At 52.2% G+C, this 19,919-nt stretch overlaps 4 protein-coding genes across 4 annotated transcripts; 2 read left to right on the forward strand and 2 right to left on the reverse strand.

Annotated features, from left to right (window-relative positions):
* Positions 1–1,159: 1,159 nt before the first annotated feature.
* Positions 1,160–8,557, forward strand: COCSUDRAFT_27753 (alpha/beta-hydrolase; the record flags this gene model as incomplete). The annotated part of the gene is made up of 13 exons (XM_005649513.1): positions 1,160–1,385; positions 1,702–1,918; positions 2,682–2,886; positions 3,311–3,412; positions 4,011–4,126; positions 4,525–4,654; positions 5,225–5,332; positions 5,535–5,566; positions 5,758–5,980; positions 6,414–6,551; positions 6,893–7,113; positions 7,823–7,979; positions 8,420–8,557. The coding sequence occupies exons 1-13, from the start codon at positions 1,223–1,225 to the stop codon at positions 8,555–8,557; spliced, it is 1,950 nt and encodes a 649-aa protein (XP_005649570.1). The 5' UTR covers positions 1,160–1,222.
* A 1,482-nt stretch (positions 8,558–10,039) lies between these two features.
* Positions 10,040–10,938, reverse strand: COCSUDRAFT_61276 (hypothetical protein; the record flags this gene model as incomplete). The annotated part of the gene is made up of 3 exons (XM_005649514.1): positions 10,040–10,249; positions 10,378–10,481; positions 10,857–10,938. The coding sequence occupies 3 exons, from the start codon at positions 10,936–10,938 to the stop codon at positions 10,040–10,042; spliced, it is 396 nt and encodes a 131-aa protein (XP_005649571.1).
* A 561-nt stretch (positions 10,939–11,499) lies between these two features.
* On the forward strand, positions 11,500–16,257 carry COCSUDRAFT_46564 (hypothetical protein; the record flags this gene model as incomplete). Its single annotated transcript, XM_005649515.1, has 8 exons — positions 11,500–11,754; positions 12,189–12,537; positions 12,834–12,994; positions 13,332–13,445; positions 13,794–13,883; positions 14,142–14,703; positions 14,788–14,912; positions 15,163–16,257. The coding sequence occupies 8 exons, from the start codon at positions 11,500–11,502 to the stop codon at positions 15,241–15,243; spliced, it is 1,737 nt and encodes a 578-aa protein (XP_005649572.1). The 3' UTR covers positions 15,244–16,257.
* Positions 16,258–16,346: 89 nt separating this feature from the next.
* Positions 16,347–19,785, reverse strand: COCSUDRAFT_32542 (proteasome subunit alpha). The gene is made up of 7 exons (XM_005649516.1): positions 19,575–19,785; positions 19,296–19,376; positions 18,997–19,110; positions 18,383–18,490; positions 17,829–17,958; positions 17,034–17,134; positions 16,347–16,637 (listed from the first exon to the last, which is right to left on the reverse strand). The coding sequence occupies exons 1-7, from the start codon at positions 19,668–19,670 to the stop codon at positions 16,545–16,547; spliced, it is 723 nt and encodes a 240-aa protein (XP_005649573.1). The 5' UTR covers positions 19,671–19,785; the 3' UTR covers positions 16,347–16,544.
* Between the last annotated feature and the right edge of the window lie 134 nt (positions 19,786–19,919).

Here is a 19,919-nt window from a genome sequence, read left to right on the forward strand (position 1 = left end):
AACAACGGGCTGAAGACAGCAAAGACTGCGAAGAACGAGGGCAAGAAGAAGGCTCACAGGGTGGGGTAGGGAATCTTGGCTCGCAGCTGGGGTGTCCAGCAAAGTGCTCAAGCAAGGACCTGTCCTATGGCTAGGTCGAGCTTCTCTTTTACCCCTGGGATGTATGAAATCAGCAGGGCTGTCCTGATACTCAACACTGATACATCTGTAACTGTGATATGAATACTACGCCGTGCAAGACTAATGCATCTATGAGCTGTGGCAAACTTCTCCACTATGCTTCCTCAGCAAGAGGTTCTCGTGGTCGATGAAGATGCCCATATACTGTGTGACTCTGACTGTCCAGATGCCTATATACACCATCAAGGAAACCCACGAAATCGTCTGATCCAAAACTCTGGTCTCCAACAGTACAACTACTGTTCATTCCTTGCTTTGCAGCTGCAGTATTGGCACAGTTCCCGCACCAGTTAGTAGCTTTCCACTCCCCCTTAATCAAGTGCTTCACGAGCTCTCTGAGCGATGTTCTTGTGCACCCTTTATACGATGTATACAAAAAAATCCCTTTATCAATAAAGTTTGTGGACTGTTGTGTTCATCAGAGACAACGCGTTGGATCGGCGGGAAACATCGGAAGCAGCTGCGGAACAAGAGGAAGCTGCGTCCCAAAATGTCCACGTATGCGTGTGAGTGCATTGCTCAAATGGAAACGCGACTGGATCTGAGTGCCGTGATGTTTGCTGCATTAGAATAGAACGTATCGATATACATTACTGGAACTGGGAAGTGCTGGAGCTTCACAATGAACAGAAGGCTGCAAGGGGATATGCACAGCTTTCTTCAGTTAGCAAGACCTTGTCCTGTGCAGTTTTGCAGACGAAAAATATCCTCAATAAATTGCTCTGGAACTCGAGATGTCAAGAGTGACTCCCTGTCTAACGGTAAGTGGAATCCTTCGATCTTGGCGCGCTCGCTTGTGCGCCGTTGGTCTGCTCTTTACATAGTCTAAACTGTAAGTATCACACACTGTATCTATCATTAAAATGGTATCTGGGGTATGGAACTATGCCAGTGACAAGCTGGCTGAAAGTTCTGGTGCCAAGCAGGTGCCAGAATCAACAGCAATGCAGCTGCCAGCACCAGTAATGGCAGCAATAACGGCTTCGCGATCAGAAACGGAAGCAATGGCAGCGACGCTGCTTCACAGCTGCCCACGCCAAAGATGGATGCAAGATTCGAGGATCCTGTGGGCAGGAGGGATCCAAGGGTGGCTCAAGTGGCCCTGGATCCAGCTTCCACACCAATCATAGACCTCAACGCAGCCACCTTCCAGGCTGGAGGCAGCCCCAATCGCATCTCCCTGGCTGACCTGCTCCATAATGATGGTGCGTGGCAGCCTCATAGTCTGTCTTTCTACACTGTAGCTCTTCCTCAGCTTGCAGCAAAATTTCCTCCTTCTTTGAACCTAATGTGCAGTGACTCTGCCTACCTCCATGTTGAACTTGAATGCTGCTGCATATCATGTCTTGTGCCAGCGCTCTCACCATGGAGTTCCCTGCCCACGTTTTGGGGCAAGCCACTTGATGCATATGACTTGAGGGGTCCTTCCGGCACAAGAAACCATAGTGTACATGTCAATGAATATTGGAACATTCTAAAGTGTCAATCTTGCCTGAGCATGATGTCCAATCTATTGCACAGGCGGCCCGCCGCGCTTCATTAGCCCATTTATCCCAGGAAGGTCAACGCGCGTGGACCAGTCAACACTTCCTCTGATGGTGTACCTTCCCGGCATTGACGGCACAGGCTTGGCAGCTTCGCGGCAGTTTCCCTTCCTGGTCGATGCATTCGACCTGCATGCGCTGTCCATCCCGGGCGCTGACAGGACTCCCTTCGAGGGCCTTATCAGCCTGATAGAGTGCGCCCCTGCCCCTGTTTTACGGATTTTCACCCCAAGTGCCCCCCTGCAGTAATCCCCGCGTAGGGTTATTCGCCTGTTGAGGGCCCTTGTCAGCCTCATATGGTGTGCGCCGTGCCTCCTTAATGCAGGGAGTCCTAGTCAGTTGTTCCTTGTATGCCAGCTGTGCTTAATTCAGAGAGGCGCATGGCGTTCAATGCCAGGCCACGGCCTCAAGCTGCATGGCTTGAGTGGCTGGAAATTGTGTGCAACAAAAAACTAGAGCTACACTTGGTACCACACCAGCAACGTAAGCGCACACACTGCATCAAGAAGTTTTAGTGTCATGGGTGTCTAGATGGCTGTTTATGATAAATTTGGTGCGTTGTGTGTTGCACTTTACACACCGTGGGAGCACATCATTTTAGTCTGGCCCTTGCAGTGCCATATATGTCTTCACGGCCTTCCTCGAGTGTAAATGCTAACAATACTTGCAGGGCAGGGGGTGCATGCATGTATATGATGAGTGAGTGATGGGCTGCAGACTAATGAAGGCCCCGCAGACTTGGCTGCAGACGCCCTGCGTGTATGCCCTATGGCCTCTGGCTTTGGGCTTGGCCGACCTGTAATAATAATAATAATAATAATAATAATAATAATAGAATAATAATAATAATAATAATAGAATAATAATAATAATAATAGTAATAATAATAATAATAATAATAATAATAATAATAATAAAAAAAATAATAGTAATAATAATAACTTGCCGGGGTTGCAGGGAGTACATGGATTTGGTAGTATCACAGAGTCCCCCGGAGCGGCCAGTGTATCTGCTCGGGGAGTCGTTCGGGGGCGTGCTTGCGCTGGCGGTTGCAGAGGCGCGGCCGGATCTGGTGGACAGAGTTGTATTAGTCAACCCTGCCACCTCATTCTCTCGCTCCCTCTGGCCCGCGCTAGGGCCCTTCCTGCCAAGGGTCCCTAAGGTAACACCACACACACCTGCAGCACTTTATGAGCAATCATCACTGGACCAGGTTGAGATCTAGGTGTTGATTTGTATCTATAGGATTATGCGCTCTGGCGGCCGATGATGACTCACATTGTCCGTAAGAAGCATGAAGATGTGGTTGATCTCTTGAAATGTTGTAACATGCAGCTGTAGTGCTAATGCATGGTTTCAAAGCGATTGGTCTTCCACCGGTGGCCTTCATAGCATTCCTCTCTGCATCATGATTCTCAAGACTGATCCTCTCTGTCCCGTACTCCTATCTTTCCAGATGAACTGCATGGGTGCATACTGCTTTTCTTCTGTGATCATGCCAAGAGCACCTCCTCAGGAACTGCCTCTGTGCAAGAAAAGTCTACTGCAGCTTCATGCATTAGGGTGATATTGTGTCTGGGGTGCAGGAGTTGTATGGGTCGGTGCCGGTGGCCCTGGCGCCCATTCTGGGCAACCCCATCCTGTTGGCAGCCTTTGGTGTGGACACCTCGGCGCCACTACAAGACCAGGCACGCCCTGGCCTGTGTTTCAGCACTCAGAACGAGTGAAATTGCCTGGACAATCCTCTTTACATGTTTTCACAATGCCCTGCCGTGCCTGATGCACATTATCATTACGATTGTTACACACTTTTCCTGCCAGAAGCAAGGTGCATCTGCAGACGAGCTGCAGTAAAGCTGCCAAAATCCTACCCCTTGATGGACTCGCCAGATCCAAGCAAGACCCAATCAACCGTGGCATGGTTGATTGCACATGCATCATTGTTATCTCATGCGAGCTTTCTGCCCAGCCATTACGGGCCTTCCATAAGTTCGGGCCCTCTGTTAGCACTTACCGTATGTTGCTCTTGGGCTGGGGGATGGGCAAAATTGTTGCGCAAGCTTTTGCGCACCGGCCCTTCTTCTGATTTATAATGCGCTCGGTCTGCCTTGGTGTCCGCATCTCACTTCCTCTTATTGTGTGCTGTGTCACTGGGACTCCAAGGGGAGCAACAGAGGACCTGGAACCCGTTGCAGAAGTAGTTCTGAGAGAAAAGTAATGCAGAAATTTCCTTAAATTTTTAATATAAATCCCTAAACCCTAAAACCCCTGATGCCTTGGTTGCAGGCGGTGGCGTTTGGGCAGGGAGTTGTGTCGCTGATACCGCAGCTGCAGGCACTCACAGAGATCCTGCCGCCGCCAACCTTACAATGGAAGCTGAAGCTTCTGGAGGAGGGCAACAGGTGACTGTTCCCTCACACCGCCTTTTTGGGGGGTCTCAGAAACCCACTCAATGCCGGGGGTTGTTGGGTGCATGAACATCTCACAACACGCCATGAGCATGTTGACGGTCCGTGCGTGACTCTGCCTTCTGTAAACACCTAGGCGACCTTAGAAATGCAGAATCCTGAGAATTGTGGGATAAAAGGGCTAGCCGGCTGGCTTGTTCCCTGCAAGTCAGGCTGCTATTGCGCAATTGCTAGTTTCTTCCCTGAATGTATGTCCCTCTTTAAGTCTGGAAAATCAGCAGCGGCTCATGCGGGCGTTCTATGTGCCGCCGATGATCTGTCACATTCATACACGCATCACTTGAGCAGCTGGATACATGACTAATTATTGGGCGCGCCCGTGCTTGTTCCAGGCAGCTGGCTCCGAAGCTGAAGGATGTCAATCAGCGTGTGCTGTTACTGGTGGGCAGCGGTGATCTGCTGCTGCCGTCCGGCGAGGAGGGGCCGCGCCTCGAGAAGCTGCTACCCCGCTGCCGCCTCAAGGTGAGCTCACTTTTTCAAACTCCAACTTTGGAATTCCGGTGCCCCAACAAACGCTGTGCCACCAATCTAACACATGGAAGAGTGCCAACCATGCTGCATAGGGTTTGCGTTTTTAAACTTGCTGATGCATAGCACCAGAGAGATATGAGAGCTTGGTGCTGACTTTTACCTGCATGCCCTGCTTGGGCTGCCCTGTTCGGATTGCACGCAAAGCACTTCTTACCTCTAATTAGTTGTACATGCAACAATGCGAGTGACTGTCATATTTCTGTAAGCGTAGCAATGGTCTGCGCGTGCCTTCATTCTTGGAGGGCAATTCTAATTGGACCGGTGAAGACGGGTGTAAAGTTTTTACGAAGCTCACATTGGAACGTGGCTGGCGGGGGGCGAAATAAATACTGAGCACCGTGCCCACGGTTGATTGGGTCTTGCTTGGATCTGGCGAGTCCAACAAGGGGTAGGATTATGGCAGCCTTCAACTGCAGCTTGTCTGCAGGACGCACCTTGCCTCTTGGCAGAAAAAGCGTGTAATAATAATAAAATAACACTGGAACGGGGATTGCTCCGCAGGTGATGCAGGGGCGCAGTCACGCGCTGCTGCAGGAGGCCGGCATAAATCTGGTGAGCATCCTCAAGGAGGAGGGCTTTTATGTGGAACAGCGGAATATGTCGGCTCCGGTGAAAGCGCGCGGCCGCAAAAACATGGGCGCTGCCGACCCAGTGGAGCTTCCCACTCCCAGGGAACTGGACATCTACGCTGACAAGTGCGGCTCCCATATTTGTGATAATTGTCGCTCTGAAGCTGTCCTTTTGTACTTACATCAAGGTTCGGGTTTGCACAGCACCAAGCGATGCCTTCACTGCGTTACATAATTTGCAGACATGCTTCATGTATCCCAAATCAAGTGAAGAGTTACTGCAAGATGTACAAGGCAGTGCGAGCGCTAATGGAAGAAGGCCGGGCTGCCTTGCGTTCTGTTTTACTTCTAGTTTATATGGTCTCCATTGAAAATGACGCCTCGAGTTCTAGTTTTCTATGGTCCCAGTTGTAATGACGCCCCCCATCAAGCAAATCTGATGATTTGAACTCGAATTTGCCGCAGGTCCTACACGACAACCATCCGCCGGCTGACGAGCCCGGTCTTCTTCTCCACAACATCAGACGGCATCGTGCAGCGCGGCCTCGGGAATCTCCCCGACGCGCGGCCGGTCCTTTTTGTCGGCAACCACCAGACTTTTGCGCTGGACCTGGGGCTCATGGTGGAGCAGATTGTCCGTGAGCGGGGGATCCTTCCCCGGGGACTGGCTCACCCCGCCATATTTGCGGTGCGCGCGCAGCTGTCTTGGTTGGAGCGCGGGTATTGGCAAAGGCACTCATTCGGGCAACATTGAGTGTCAACTTGTGTGCGGTGCCTAAGACTCGGTCTTTATTGTATGGTCGAATTGCATGCGTAGGGAACTAGCTGAGGCTGTGGCTCTGCCAGCTGTGTTGCGCCAAGTATCATCAAGTGATTTGCTAGCTGTCCTGTTTCGCAGCCCAACGTCACCTGTGAGCTGGATGTCTTGATCAGCAACTCCAATTGAGTTTGCGAAAAAAAATGCTGTCACCACAGCAAGAAGCAGAGAGGACAAAGGGCCTTGCATGTGACTGCAGAGGCTCAGTTTACCTGCAATCTGGTACCTCCTTGGTGGCTGGATGACTTATGGTGAGGCAGTAGTCATTGAGATTCCATTCTGTGACTGTGCGCAGTCGGCAAAGGAGGATGCCAAGGAGGACAGCGGGTCGTTCAGGAACTTCATGACCACATTTGGTGCAGTCCCCGTGGGCGGCCGCAACTTCTTCAAGCTCTTGCAAAACAAGGAGGCCGTGCTGCTCTTCCCCGGGGGCGTCCGCGAGGTGCGCTATTTTATGCCCTGACATTGTGCCCTGGAATGCCACCCTACTAGAGCATGCCACCGGCAATTCATTTCAAGAGCTGGCTTCGTTGCCGGGATGTGGCAGGCATTTTTATTCACAAGCACGTTCTGGGGGACACCTATGAAGCCAACATTGATTGGAAGCTTGCCAGACCTACCGTGCACCTTGATGTATTCTGGTCAGTGAGGCTCCCTTGTTGCGCCGAGTCCCAATCCCCATGTGATGTGCACTGACCCCAAGCTTGTCTGCTCAAGGGTTCAAGCTCAGGTGCAAGTGCTAATTATTAAAATTTAAATTCTAAATTTAAATCACCCATGCAGGCATACAAGGGCAAGGGGGAGGAGTATAAGCTGTTCTGGCCGGAGCGGCCGGAGTTTGTGCGCATGGCGGCCCGTTACGGCGCCACCATCGTTCCGTTTGCGGGCGTCGGCGCGGAGGACGCTGTAACCATGTTGTTGGAGCCTGCCGAGATCAGAAACCTGCCTTTCATCGGAGGCATGATCGAGCAGCGCGCGCGCAACAGCATCCCCCAGGCACGAAGGTGAGGGTTCATAATTTTTTTGTTATATCAGTGTCTTCTAATTCTTCTGCCGCTCCTCTCTGCAGCGCAAAGGGTCTCGGCAAATCTTCTAATTGAAGTCGGTGCTGGAATGCGGCGTGTCACCCAGGGTCATGGCATCCTAGCATTAATTCTTGGTTGAATGGCAGTTTGAAATGATTTCCAACTCATCATCATGGAGATTGAGCGGCAGTGAGTGGGTGCAGTGTGCAGTACTCAGTGTGGAAGGCCTGTGCAGTCCGCCTGCGCATAGGGACTGTAGAATTCCGAGGTTTCTTGCATGCGCGACTTTCGTTCACGAAGCAGTTTTCTAGATCGTGGCTGTGCATGCACTGCAGTGACAGGCACATGTCTACTGCACTTCTCTGTCGCCCCGGCAGGATTTGAGCTTTTATCATTGCACGTGCACGTACCATTAAAGGAATGAAGTGCTCCAATTAGCACGAATGCTTGTACTGCAGAGACAAGCAGCTTTCTTCATTACTCGTTCCTTGCCTTGCCCAGGGGCTGAGCTTGTCTTGTAAGTGCATGGTGTGATGTAGGATGCAAGGATCTGGGACTGCACTGACATGCACCTTTCTTGAGTCTCAAATTCTTCCTTGCCCAGGGATGGGGGTGAGCACAAAGATCTTGAAGACCTTGATCACTTCACTGTCGTGCACCCCTCTTAAAACTCAATAACCTTGCGCAGGGGAGTGAGCGAGGACAAGGAGCTGGAGGATCTGTTCATAGCGCCGTTTGCAGTTCCCAAGGCGCCCCAGCGGTTCTATTATCTCTTCGGGAAGCCCATCGAGACGAGCCGAGCTGACCTGGACGACCCGGCGCGCGTCGGCCACCTGTATCGCCAGGTCAGCGCTGACTCACCACCTGTACTTTCAGAAGAGGAGAGGAACAATACTTTGATTACTGACTCAAGGCCAACGTTCGGCCCAAAGTGTTCAGGATATCACTGAAGCAATGCATCAGCGCCCGTGTCTGCTTTGAGCTGCAAAGCTGTGGAACCAAGCTGTCTGATGTGGCCTGGCTCTTCTGCTGCTTGTAGTGCAATCTTGACACGATGGAAGCACCCCCCCTGCAGATTGCCTTAGGCTTCCTTTTAGAAAAAAAAGCACATGTGTGACGGGTGGGGCAAGGTTACTGGCACGATACTAGTTTGGGTCATGCAGCTCAGCAACTGTATGAGAGCGCCTTTTAAACGGCTCTTTTCTTGACTAATCTGACTGTGTATTGTGCGTACGTGTGTTGCAGATTAAAGCTCACGGTGTGTCATATTGTCTGGCATGCGCAGGTCAAGGGAGAGGTGGAGAGTGGCATCAGTTTCCTGTTGCGCAATCGGCAGCGCGACCCTTACAATCACTTCCTACCCCGGGCCCTCTATGAGGCAGCCTCCGGCGGCAAGCAGGCTCCAACGTTTCCCCTCCCTTGAAAGGGTTGATACCCTTTCTCAGCCAACTTTGGCAGCAATAAGTGCCGCCCTTTTTCAGTATATTCAGCATGGCAGCTTACAAAAGGCCTCCGGCGATTGGCTACTTACTCCAGAGAGAGTAGGTCGTTTCAGGAACAGCACATGAAAATTTTTCTTCTGCATTCTTCCTAGTTCCAGCACATAGAGGCCTCTTTGAGTGCCAGGTACCATGGCAATCTGCAATATGCTACCTAGAATAGACTGTGCATGAAGGCCTTCAGGAAATTTATCAAAGATAGAGCAGAGGTGAGACAGGAACAGCACATGATGATGTGTTTGACATTTGCCCTAGTCCAGCAGATGTAGGGATGCCTGATCGGGAGGTAGCGTTTCCTTTCATCAGCCCAGAAGCGAGCGCTTTTTGGAATTGGAGAGAGGGCGGGCGAATTTAATAGAGCACAGGGAGGGCCCTCATTGTTTGGTGTCTGATTAATAATGCATGTACTTATTATCTCTGGCAACAGATGCAGGGGTATCATTGCTTGAACACCCCAGGCAAGGGGCGTATGGCAAACATATCTGTTTTTTGTGACAGTGAGTGTGACAATCATTGAATGCATGGTGATGGACCATAATGATGTTCACAGCCCTGCTGTGCTTGCAAGGCAGCTGTCAAGTACCTTAGGAATGAAGGGAATGGCCGTAGACCTAGGAGAAAATTGCCATTTACTTGAACAATCTGGTACCAAGGTGTGCTCCTGTAGCAGTCGATTAGTCCGTGGATACAATTTTTCATGTGCTATTTGCCAATTGTTGCCAGCTTGAATAAGACAGTAACGGCTAGTTCCATTGGTGCCAATGCTTTGTTTATATTGTCCAGTGTGGCCAGAGCACTGTAGTGCACAAATCGATTGTGAGGCGCAAACATGCATGCGCTTGGTCATGCATGCCTCAAACTGCATTGAAGGAAATTTTGAAGTGGGTGTCTTTGAAGACAGGCGCCTGATGTGATCAGATCTGAAAGATGGGACCTTACAGATCATTAGCACATCCTTGGAATTCCCACAATCATCCCCTTCAATCAATACCGTTTGGGTGCATCCACTGACATGCATGTCTGTGACAGTGCTCACTGCGAGGTCCCGTCCAGCCTGTCTGCGCGCACTATACGGTTAATCAGGCTCACGTGCATGCGCGCCATTGCCACATGCGCAGCTTGGGTCTCACTGTCACAGGACACCACTCGGCCAGCCAGCACAAAAGCTTGCCTCATTGCAGCCCTTCTTGCCGCCATGCATAGTTGCACGACACGTCTCGGCACGGGAGCTTTCGGAAGATATAATTCGAAACTTAGGCTGCCTTATTCAAGGAATATGACGTTTGCTTGATGCACTGGTCGCAAAACGCCTGAATCCGGCTCGATTTTTTCATTGGACAACCGGAGGGCCTCCGACACGTGGCTCCGACACGGGTGTCTGAGAAATTTTTGGCGGTGTCGTGCAACTATGCCGCCATGATCCGCAGCGCAGCCTGCCCAGTGGGCGTCTCGCAGACCGCTTCCCAGCAATCTTGGATCCACTCTCCGGCATGCGCTTGCAGGAAGAGCAGCTTGCAGGCACGGCTGCCACGGTTATCGCCGCCAAAAAAGTACTCCGTATCTTTTGAGAACTGCCCCTCCTGGGGGTCATAGTATGTGTCCTTCCCGCCGTGCAGCTGCGGCAGCAGAGGGCCCCACTTTTACTTGATGTACTCGAGGATATCAATTCCTCGGTCAATACATGTACAGTGCTTTCCAGCTCGCGCGTCCAGACAAACTGCACCCCATGACCTCGTGCACATACCTGGAGCCAGCAGCCAGATACAGCGCACTCGATTGCCTTGTCCGGATCAAAGGGGCACCCGTGCTCATGTGCGTACGTGAAAGGGCCCAATTGGCCCGTCCTGGCTGCATGATGCACATTGTCTGACTCCCAGGGGCACCCGTGCTCATGGGCATAGCGCAGGCAATTAAAGCTGCCATCATGGTTGCTGGAGGCATGGCTGCATGTTTGCCTGTCCAAAGGATAGCCATGCTCGTGGCAGAACTGCATGCATGGGAGGCAGTCAAACAGCCACGGAAATATTTCCACAATGATTTTGCTTAGGGTATAGGGTATAGGGAATATGGGAACATAAATTTAGGGAGTATAGTTTAGGGTTTAGGATGGGGCCTTTATCTACATAATTTTTCACGGGGAATGCAATGGTGGATTAAGGATATAGGGACTGGAGTCCATCAATTCCTTTATTGGAGCTGGAATGGAAGGAGATGTCTGTATACCAAGCCTGTCCTGAAGAACAGAAGGCATGCATGAGAGGGTAGGCTTGGGGGTGCCAAACTTGGCAGCTGCCACCTGGCTCATTGCCCGAATTTGCCCGCGCCTGGGTGCCTGCTGGTATCTGACCGAATGTAGCATTTCCAATGTCCCTAATATGACTCCACTTATCGCACGCATGCTGCAGCCCGAGGGAGAGGCGGTGTGCAAGCATGTCCCGTGAGCCAAGGCGAGATCCCGCAGTTTCAGGGCAGCTGTGAAGACTTCTGAATTACTGCCTTCCCGTCTTATTCCCACGCCATGCTTCCAAAGAGGATGATTAGATCCTACAGCAGTTGGAAGGATGGAGTCCGGATAGACTGATCACTTGCACCGAGCAGAAAGGTTCGTTGAGGGCCTTGCATTGCCTCTCCTTAAGAGTCCCAGCCCACATAGATGGAGTGCTCAGTTCGATATAAGTGTACGCTGCTCTTAGTTGGAGCTTTGTTAAAGGAATTTGGAACGGCTCGCACGAATAGGTATGCTCAGCGGGTTGTTGGTTGCAGGGGCGCCAAGCACGACAGGGGGGAGACAACACCGGGCCCAATACCTGTTCACCTCCATTGCAGCCTTCGACGCAGGAGACAAATGGGTCTCCTGCAAGAAACGATGATGTCTGTGGCGGCACTGGTGGCAGTGCTGCTTCAAGCCCTGCTCGATGCCTTTATGCCAGGCAGGGAATCGGACAAACAGAGGGCTGAACGCCTGCAGCAGGATCTGAGCCGCTACCAGGGCAGAGATAGAGCCAAGCGCCTGGAGAAGGAGCTGCTCTTGCAGAGGCGAAAGTATGAGGCGGTGGTGAGCATGTTCACCCGGGCGAAGGATGAGCTGCAGAGGATGGTGAAGACCAGCAGTGCAGCGCAGGTCAGTATCTTTCTTCTTCCCCCTTGCAGGCATCTGTCATCATTCCACCACCTTCCTGCCGCACTTAATGCAAGCGCTATCTGCCTCTCTTCCGAGCACTTCTCTGGAGCAGGAAAGCAAAGCCGACAATGCGTGCTATAACCCTGTAAATGGACTTTTACCAGACCCATGCGGACATGAAGTCCCAAGAATAAGCACGCTGCAGCTTGTCTGCAACTCAAGGTTGCCAATATCCAGCCCTTCCAGGTCTCATCAGATCCAAGCTGCGCCCAAGCAACAGTGGGGCGCGCTGCTGTGTATCACTGCCCCTGCCAGCCGGGGCCAGCCTACACTTTTTGAAGAAGGTGAATACACCCATCAAGGGTGAGCGAGCGCCAATTATGAGTATGAAGGCTTCGTATTGCTCTTTGAAGTAGAAGTTTTGACTGCCACAGGTGGATCTGCGCGAGATGAAAGCGGAGAGGCGGGCGCAGCGCGCAGCTCAGCTGGAGACGCTACATGAGAGGGAACGCCTCAGCGCTGAGCTGACAACGGCTGAGCAGACGTCCAGTCAGCTTCGCCGCCAGCTGGACGCGGCCCGAGCGGCCGGGGCCGAGGCGCGCGCCGCCAGCTCGGCACTGACTCAGCGGCTCGCGTCCGCGTCAGCGCAGCTGTCAACGCTGCGCAGCGGTGGCGCAGAGGCGAGCCAAAAACTGCAGTCTGCGGAAGCCGCTCTGCAGAATACCAGGCAGCAGTCGGCGGCCCTGCAGGAAGCTAACGCTGGGCTGCAGGGGAAAGTGGCCGGTGAGTGCTGCCGCGCGCTCAAATTCACTTGTCCTTTGAAACGTTCGGCCCAATGTCCGGGATGATGGGATCTTTCGGGGTGCCGCTGTCATGGATGCATCGTAGCATGTTTGTTTTTTAAATGCACCAGATTAATCCTTTTTAGGCCAGCACCCGTTGTGAGGGTACAGATGGACGAGAGTCTCTGTCAAGCTAGGTTGCATGTGCTGCATGTTTGCAGAAACAGCTGGGATATCCTTAGTGCTTTCCTCGCCAAGAGGGAATGAGGATGTCAGTTGGTGAGTGGGTGTATGCAGGCCTGAGCGGGGAGCGGGGGAAGCTGGCAGGCAGGTGTGCTGAACTGGAGGCTGACCTGGCGGCGGCGAGCGCTGAGGTGGACGAGCTGCGGCAGCTTCTGGACGGCGTCATGACCGAGAAGGCCGCGCTGGCTGCTCGATGCTCCTCGCTCGAATCCCAGGTATGGCCACACGTCCCTCCGCTGGTTTTCACCTTAAATTTACACTGAGACATAGAGCCTTCTTGTCTGTAGCACTCACACTGCCTTGATGTCTGCGTGTCATTTGTCTGGAAAGCCGGTGCAAGTGAGAACCCATACCTTCAGGGACGTACATCGTGAGGAACCAGGACCAGCATCATTGCATGTGTGTGTTTATGTCATGCTCATGACAGTCCTCCTCAGCACAGGCTCACCGCCTCCATACTCAGTAACTTGATATTTCTTTGAGCCTCTGAACACTCTTTTTGTGGCTTGAGAACTTCACAGATCAACAAATATGCCGTTTCTTCACTCTTAGGCGCACTGCTTGGAGGCGGACTATGGGCAGCTGAGGAACTGGCTGGAGGAGGTGATCGAGGAGAAGGCTGCCCTGGAGGCGCGCATCGAAGACCTGGAGGGCGCCCAGGCGGAGGTATTTAAGTTGTCTTTCTGGTCTTGAACAGCTCCCTTCTGCATCACATGTTCCTGCCCCAAGACTGCACATGGCATGCCGCATAACAGGTGCCATTCTTACCCCACGCTGCTCACTGACATGTGGCATGGCGTGCCATAAACATGCATATTTCAAGCAGCCCAAGATGCCGACATCTGACATCACATTAGGACCAGGGATGGAGCAACGTTGGGTTCCTGACAGACATAAGGTCAATGTCAGCTCAAAACACCGTGTTTGCAACCGAACAGACACGGTGTGACCGTATCCGTATGGTGCAACTCTGCTGACAGAGCTGAGGATGGCAATTCTTTTATGAATATGCAGGTGCTGGATGAGAAGCTGGCGCTGGAGGGGTGGGTGCGCGGCAGCGTGGCCGAGCAGACCGAGACCTGCACGCGCCTCAAATCCATTCAGGTGCTCATTCCATGCAGAGCTTCTGCTTACCAATCCTCAGTCACAATTGAAGTGTCGTGCATACTTGCTGAAGAGAAACAGAGGAGCAGCTTGTTGCGCTCTGTCCAATACCGTCTTGAGACTAGCTCTGCTCTGTTCCCTCTCTCCTTGCTTTTGGCGCTCGGTCTGCCATGATATCTGCAGATCTCTTTCTTTAAAAAGGCTGTTTCCACCGTTCCCGCTAGGCTCTGGACTGAAATTTATACATGCTTTGCGCAGGCGCAGTCTCAGGAGCAGAGGGAGGAGCTGGTGACTCACAACGCCCTGCTGGCGGCGCTGCTGGTCCAGCTGGCGCAGCGTGACGCTGAGCTGGCGGATCTGAGATCCGCCACTTCAGCACGGCAGCCGTCGCTCGCACGGAAGCCGTCGCAGAAGCTGCTGCGGGCGCTGTCGGTGCCGGGCGCGCGCGCGAACCCGCCGTCGCCTAAGCAGGACACCCTGCTGACGCCAGCGCAGCCACCTATGACATCAGCGCGGTCGATGACATCAGCGGTGACATCATCGCGGGCCGCCGAGCCATGCACGCCGTCGAAAGAGCCGCCCCTGCCGCCGCACGCCGCCGAACGCCGTGCTGCATGCAACTCTGCAGCAGCCGTAACGGATCCTACGGAGTCCCCCGAGCGAACACTTGCTGCGGGCTCTGCTGGAGCGCGCAAGAGGCTGTGCATGGGGGAAGGCGTCAACTCACAAGGGGATGGTGTCGGTATGGAGGAAGCAGTTGAAGCTGTGAGAGATGCAGAGGCCAGTGGACAGCTCAGCAGTGCGGTCAGCATTGAGGCAGGTGCCGGGAATAATGAGGCATCTGAGCCTGATGCTCTCCTGGAGGACAGGGAGTGTCTGAATCCCGAGAGGGCGGACAGTGCAGATGCAGAGCAGGTGTCGCCAGAGCAGCCGCCGCAGAGCTGGAAGCTGCTGGCAGCGGAGAAGCCGCTGAGCATCTGCGCGGATTGTGCCATGCCGCCCACGCCTGAAAAGCACGCCATAGTGCAGGTAAAGCCCCAGCTCCAGCACCTTTTCAAGCAGCTGCATTTTGAATTTAATAGATTATGTCTTCTTTGCCATCTCAAACGCCAGGTTCGGGCCTTGGCTGTCAGACTGGTAGCATGCCCCTGATGTCTTTGCAGTGCTTAATTGACCATGTTTTGCTGCTCGTGTATAGCTGTCTCAGGTCATAATCTCGGTGCCCTAGAGCAGGAAGAGCCCATCTATCAGAACCTTACTGGGCCCTTGTCTTTATCAGGTGGATGCGCATGGAAGGAATCCTGCGAGAAGTCTGGATGACTTCAGCATCAAAGCCAGGCCCGCCATGGAGATTGCATGATGTCCCATTCTGATCAGGGATCCTTAAATGCTATTCACAGCTCTCCAGATTTTGCCCGCAGCACTGCAGCTATTCTGGTTCCATCACTGTGACCAGAAAGTATCGTGCATAAACGCCCCTTCATTGAGTTGCAGTCCCAGAACGGTACCTTGACATGAAACGCCCTAACCTTGTGGAAATGGACGCATGCAAGTCCCAACACTCTATAGTGTAGATAGGTACTGGAGGAAGGTGTCGCATTGCTTAGTTATGTGTAGGCTAGGACTATCCATGCTGTGCAGCTGACAAGTCACTTGAAGTGTCTGCACTGCAGCACTGGCTTGTCAGGCCTTGCACCACAAATTTTTCTTTGAAAGTTCCCAAGTAAGGATTGCTCCTTTACTTTCTTTGCCCTTGAGCAGGCAATGCAAGCATCTTCATTTTGTCAGGACTAGGTTGGTCCATCCTTTGCAGGATGATCTGTGTACAGAGGCACATGTGTTGATTAGCGAGTGTCTTTGTGATAAGTCTGGTCTCCTCATGAGGCCACAAGAAGGCTGCATCCCCAAATTTCCTAGGATCGTCAAGCGGGATCGTCAAACGTGTGTGTCTAGATTTGATTGGTCGGTTTGAGTTATCTCAACTTATGTATCTCTTTTTTGTACAGTATCCTCAGGTTGTGTGCACATGTGACAGTATGCTCCATGTACGGTAGCTATCGCTATATATGAGCACTATAGTGAGCTGCAAGGCTGCAGGTATGGTCATGTATTGAGGCAAGAATAATTGCACAATGAGCCTAGCATGCTAAACCTGCACAAAAGGGTGTTTTGGGGAGTTTGTTGCACACTGCGGCAGCTGCAGCTGCAGAGTTAAGGCTCCTTACCACTACACCATGACAATAGACGGTACTGTGGCCTTTCAATTTTGGCGATGTCAAGAACTTGCTATCGACATTTCGGCGCTTGTACAGAGTGCAGCCAGTGCATGCCAGCTTGGCATCATACTAGCGCTTGTAAATTTGTCAATCCAGCCAACCAGCATCCTACAGATCCACCTGCCGCTACATTGCTTGATCATGATCCAGATCATCTCTGTATCATGATGGAATCTTCACTGCTGGTAAAAAAGATCGAGGAATTACAAGAAATTCTGTGGCCTTGAGCTGTGGCCTTGCACCGAGCGTCAAATGTCATTCGGCATCCTGGTCCTTTAAAACCATTGCTGACAAGGCTTTGATAGAAGAAGACTTTGATAGAAAAACACCTCAGCACCCTGATCACAGAGTCAGCACAGGCTCATTGTAATGCAGCACACTACACTCACAACCGGCTGACAACCTCCTCTATCTCCTCCTTTGTGTACAGGTGGTAGGTGGGAGCGATGCGAGCAATGTCCACATTGATCGCCGTGACCTGTGCACCAGCAACTCATCTGTTCATGTTACGGTCTGGGAGCTCCTGAGAAGGCCACCCCAAACACTCACCAGCTGTCTGACACTTCTGGCGTCTGTCACTCCGATATCCATGTGGCAGATTGCAGGACTTCATCACCTATATCCACCGAGTAGCTGCACGTATCAGGACATCAGCCAGTGCATTGAACAAGAAACAGAATCACTGCTGTCAGTCTGTCCACGTGTGTGGTCAACATTTCATGTTCATTAGATGCCCCCTGCGAGGGGTGAAGCAACATGGGAAGATCATCAATAGAGCGCAACTGATAGTATAGCTTCCAGGTACACATGGTTTCAGCATCCTGGGGTATTAATTTCGAGGTCAGGGGATAAGATTACAGGGCACAGCACACACCTTCTCCTCCATGACCTGCTTGAGGGTGGAGAGCGCCAGCACCTCGGCCTCTTTCAGGCTCAGCTCCGGCTTGTACTCCTCCTGCAGCGTTGACTGCGCGCCTGCACCAGAATTCAAACGTTGTTTCAAACGCCATTTCGAATTGTTTAACAATAGTTTCTCTCTACATTTCCTGAAGAACAGAACGGCCCAGAGCAAGTGACAACGCCTGAATGTGTCACCTTACGGGTATAGCCGCCCTCCACCTGATCCATTCAATATTTGAATAGATCAGAGAATGGGCGAGTACACACGTGAGAGGACACTGGTGATACGGTGGAAGAACACAGAGCTTCAAGCTAGTAATTGCAGGTAAAACTTGGAAACTGAAAAGCTGCTCGAGATTTCCCATACACACTACAAGCCAGGTGAGCTCGGGCTCTCTTTATTCCTCTGACACCAAAGGGCACCGGTAGACCTCCATGCTACTTCAACATGACCTGAAGAGAAGGTATAGCCTCTACATGGGGCACACTACTACAGAATATGCAAAGCAGGAATAGCCTCATAACATGCAAGGCAAGTATTGCATGTGCGAGCACCAAAAAAACCCCACTCAACATGCAAACCACGGATGGACTCTAGGTGAGGCATTTTCTTGCCAGCATGCAAGCCAGAGATGGCTCCTGCATCGGGCAATTTTTGCACAGCATGAATACCAGTGTTGCCTCTGCGTGCCGCAAAGTACTCCCGCACTCTAGGTCAGGGCAGTCTACTGCAGAGAATGTAAAGCAGGGTTGAAAAGGAGAAATGCACCCTCCGAGCCGCTGCCGATGGCTTTGGCGTCGTACTGGACAAACATGCCCGAGGGGTCGGTGTGGTACAGCACGGGGCCCTCCCCCTCCTGCCACCCCGCCACCAGCAGCGCAACGCCAAACGGCCGGCTCTGCGCAGCAACAGGAAGCCTCATCAGAAACAAAATTACTGTGGCACTACTCAGCCAGCGCACGAAAGACGGCCGGTCCAGCTATGCTGCAAAGATCTCCCTGCCAAGGTTGCGCCGAAAGCGAATGCCAAATGGCAGGCTCTGCGCTCCGCTGCTGGAGGGACTCGCAGCAAAGTGAAATGAGCGGCGTTGAGCGGCAACAGACAATAACATTCGCTGCTCATCACATTGCCCTCCGGACTGGCATCAAAGAGTTCCAACCAACGGATGCTTGGAAGGCTGTGCATGACCATTGGGCGTGGGGCATTGGGATGACCTCACAGTGCAATGCTCCTCTTCACAAAATGGGAAGTCTCCAATGATGAAAAACGCCGGCAAGCTCTGCAACGTCACTAGAAACGTTTGTTGAACTGCAAAAGCACACCATGCCCCCGTCGCCGTCGTCGTCTTCGCCGAATCGCAGGGCGAGGTCGGACAGCGCCTGAACGCAGCTCTCCACGGGCATCGGCTCGTTGTAGGTGAAGCGATGTTGCTGCAGGGGGCACGCACAAAGAAAGCATTAGTCACAGCTCATCCATGCATGTTCAGGGCCACACAGAACATGCTCCTTCCTGACACCTGTGTCCTACTGATCGTGTGCATGGCTGACATAAGGTGAAGCGTGTTGCTGCAGCAGACGCGCACGCACATACACGGCTAGTCTCAGCTCATCCAGACATGTTTGATTCTGTCCAAAGCCACACAGGACATGCTCCTTCCTGACAGCTGTATTCTGCTGATCATGTGCATGGCTGACTGCTTGTCGAGGGAGCGCAAGTCCGCATCATATGAGCAGCAGCAACACCAAGACAGGCTGCCAGAGCAAACGTGTTCATGCATCAGCACAGCATGCCTTAAATGCCTAGCAGCATCAGCCACATCATATGAATTGTAACAATCAATCATTGCTTCTTGAATGTGACTTGCTTGGGAACCAATGAAGCCTGCCGAGGCGGAAGGGAATCCACGGCAAGAGCTCTTGAGTTCAGAGCGTCAGACCTGTGTCTCCACCCTGGCGTGCTCTATGAGTGTCCGCGCATCCGCTGTGAGGCCGCTCATAGCCACGCCGATGTGTGTGTCCACCTCTGCAACCTTCTCAATGCTGGATGGCTCCTGAGCACCAGAGGAATGCAATTCATTTGACGAGCAGTCACGACACGAAACTTGAATATCCAGTCATGAAAGGTAAAGGAATATCGAATCTTTCCGCAAATGGTAAAGGTCTGCTTCATCACTGTGTGCAGGTACAGATACAACCATCATGGTGCTGCCTGGTCTTGTCAGTTCAACGAGCACACCAGCAATGGCGACGTCACACGCTTCTCCACTACAAGAACAACTCCCTCCTTTGACCGGACTCCAATGGCAGTGGTTCCCAGCTGCATGGCCCAGGTGATCAACAGCTCAGCGATTCCGGTTTGATAATGATTATTTTTGCATTGGGCATTTCTATGCAATGCAGAAGCTAACATCATCAAACACCTCATTTAGAGTGCCTGCCAATGTAGATCTGGGTGTAAATGCTTGGAAGTAAGCAACGTTTTCTTTGGCCATCAAGGACAACGTCAGAAGCTTACCTTGATTGCTTCGATGGCATATTCTACTTGGAAAAGACGACCTTCAGGGCTGAAGGTATTGACCCCTCTGTCATACTCGCTGCGCGTCAGAAACATGAGGAGATCCTCTTTCAATCACCGAGGTTGCTTGCAGTTTGCCTGGTTCCTCCGCTTCTTGTGGGTAGATCGGCAATTTGTAATGCAATCTTCTTCGTAATGCGGTAAGAATGTGGAGAAACCAACGAAAGATGCAGATAGCAGAGCAATGCGTCCTGTCCTTTGCGGGTGCCAGGAGCAACTGGGTTACGTTACCAAGCATGCAGACCAGACTCATGCATCAAGATATGCAAATTCCCTGCTGCTGAT

Source organism: Coccomyxa subellipsoidea, assembly GCF_000258705.1.
Source record: "Coccomyxa subellipsoidea C-169, whole genome shotgun sequence".
Lineage (NCBI taxonomy): Eukaryota > Viridiplantae > Chlorophyta > Trebouxiophyceae > Coccomyxaceae > Coccomyxa > Coccomyxa subellipsoidea.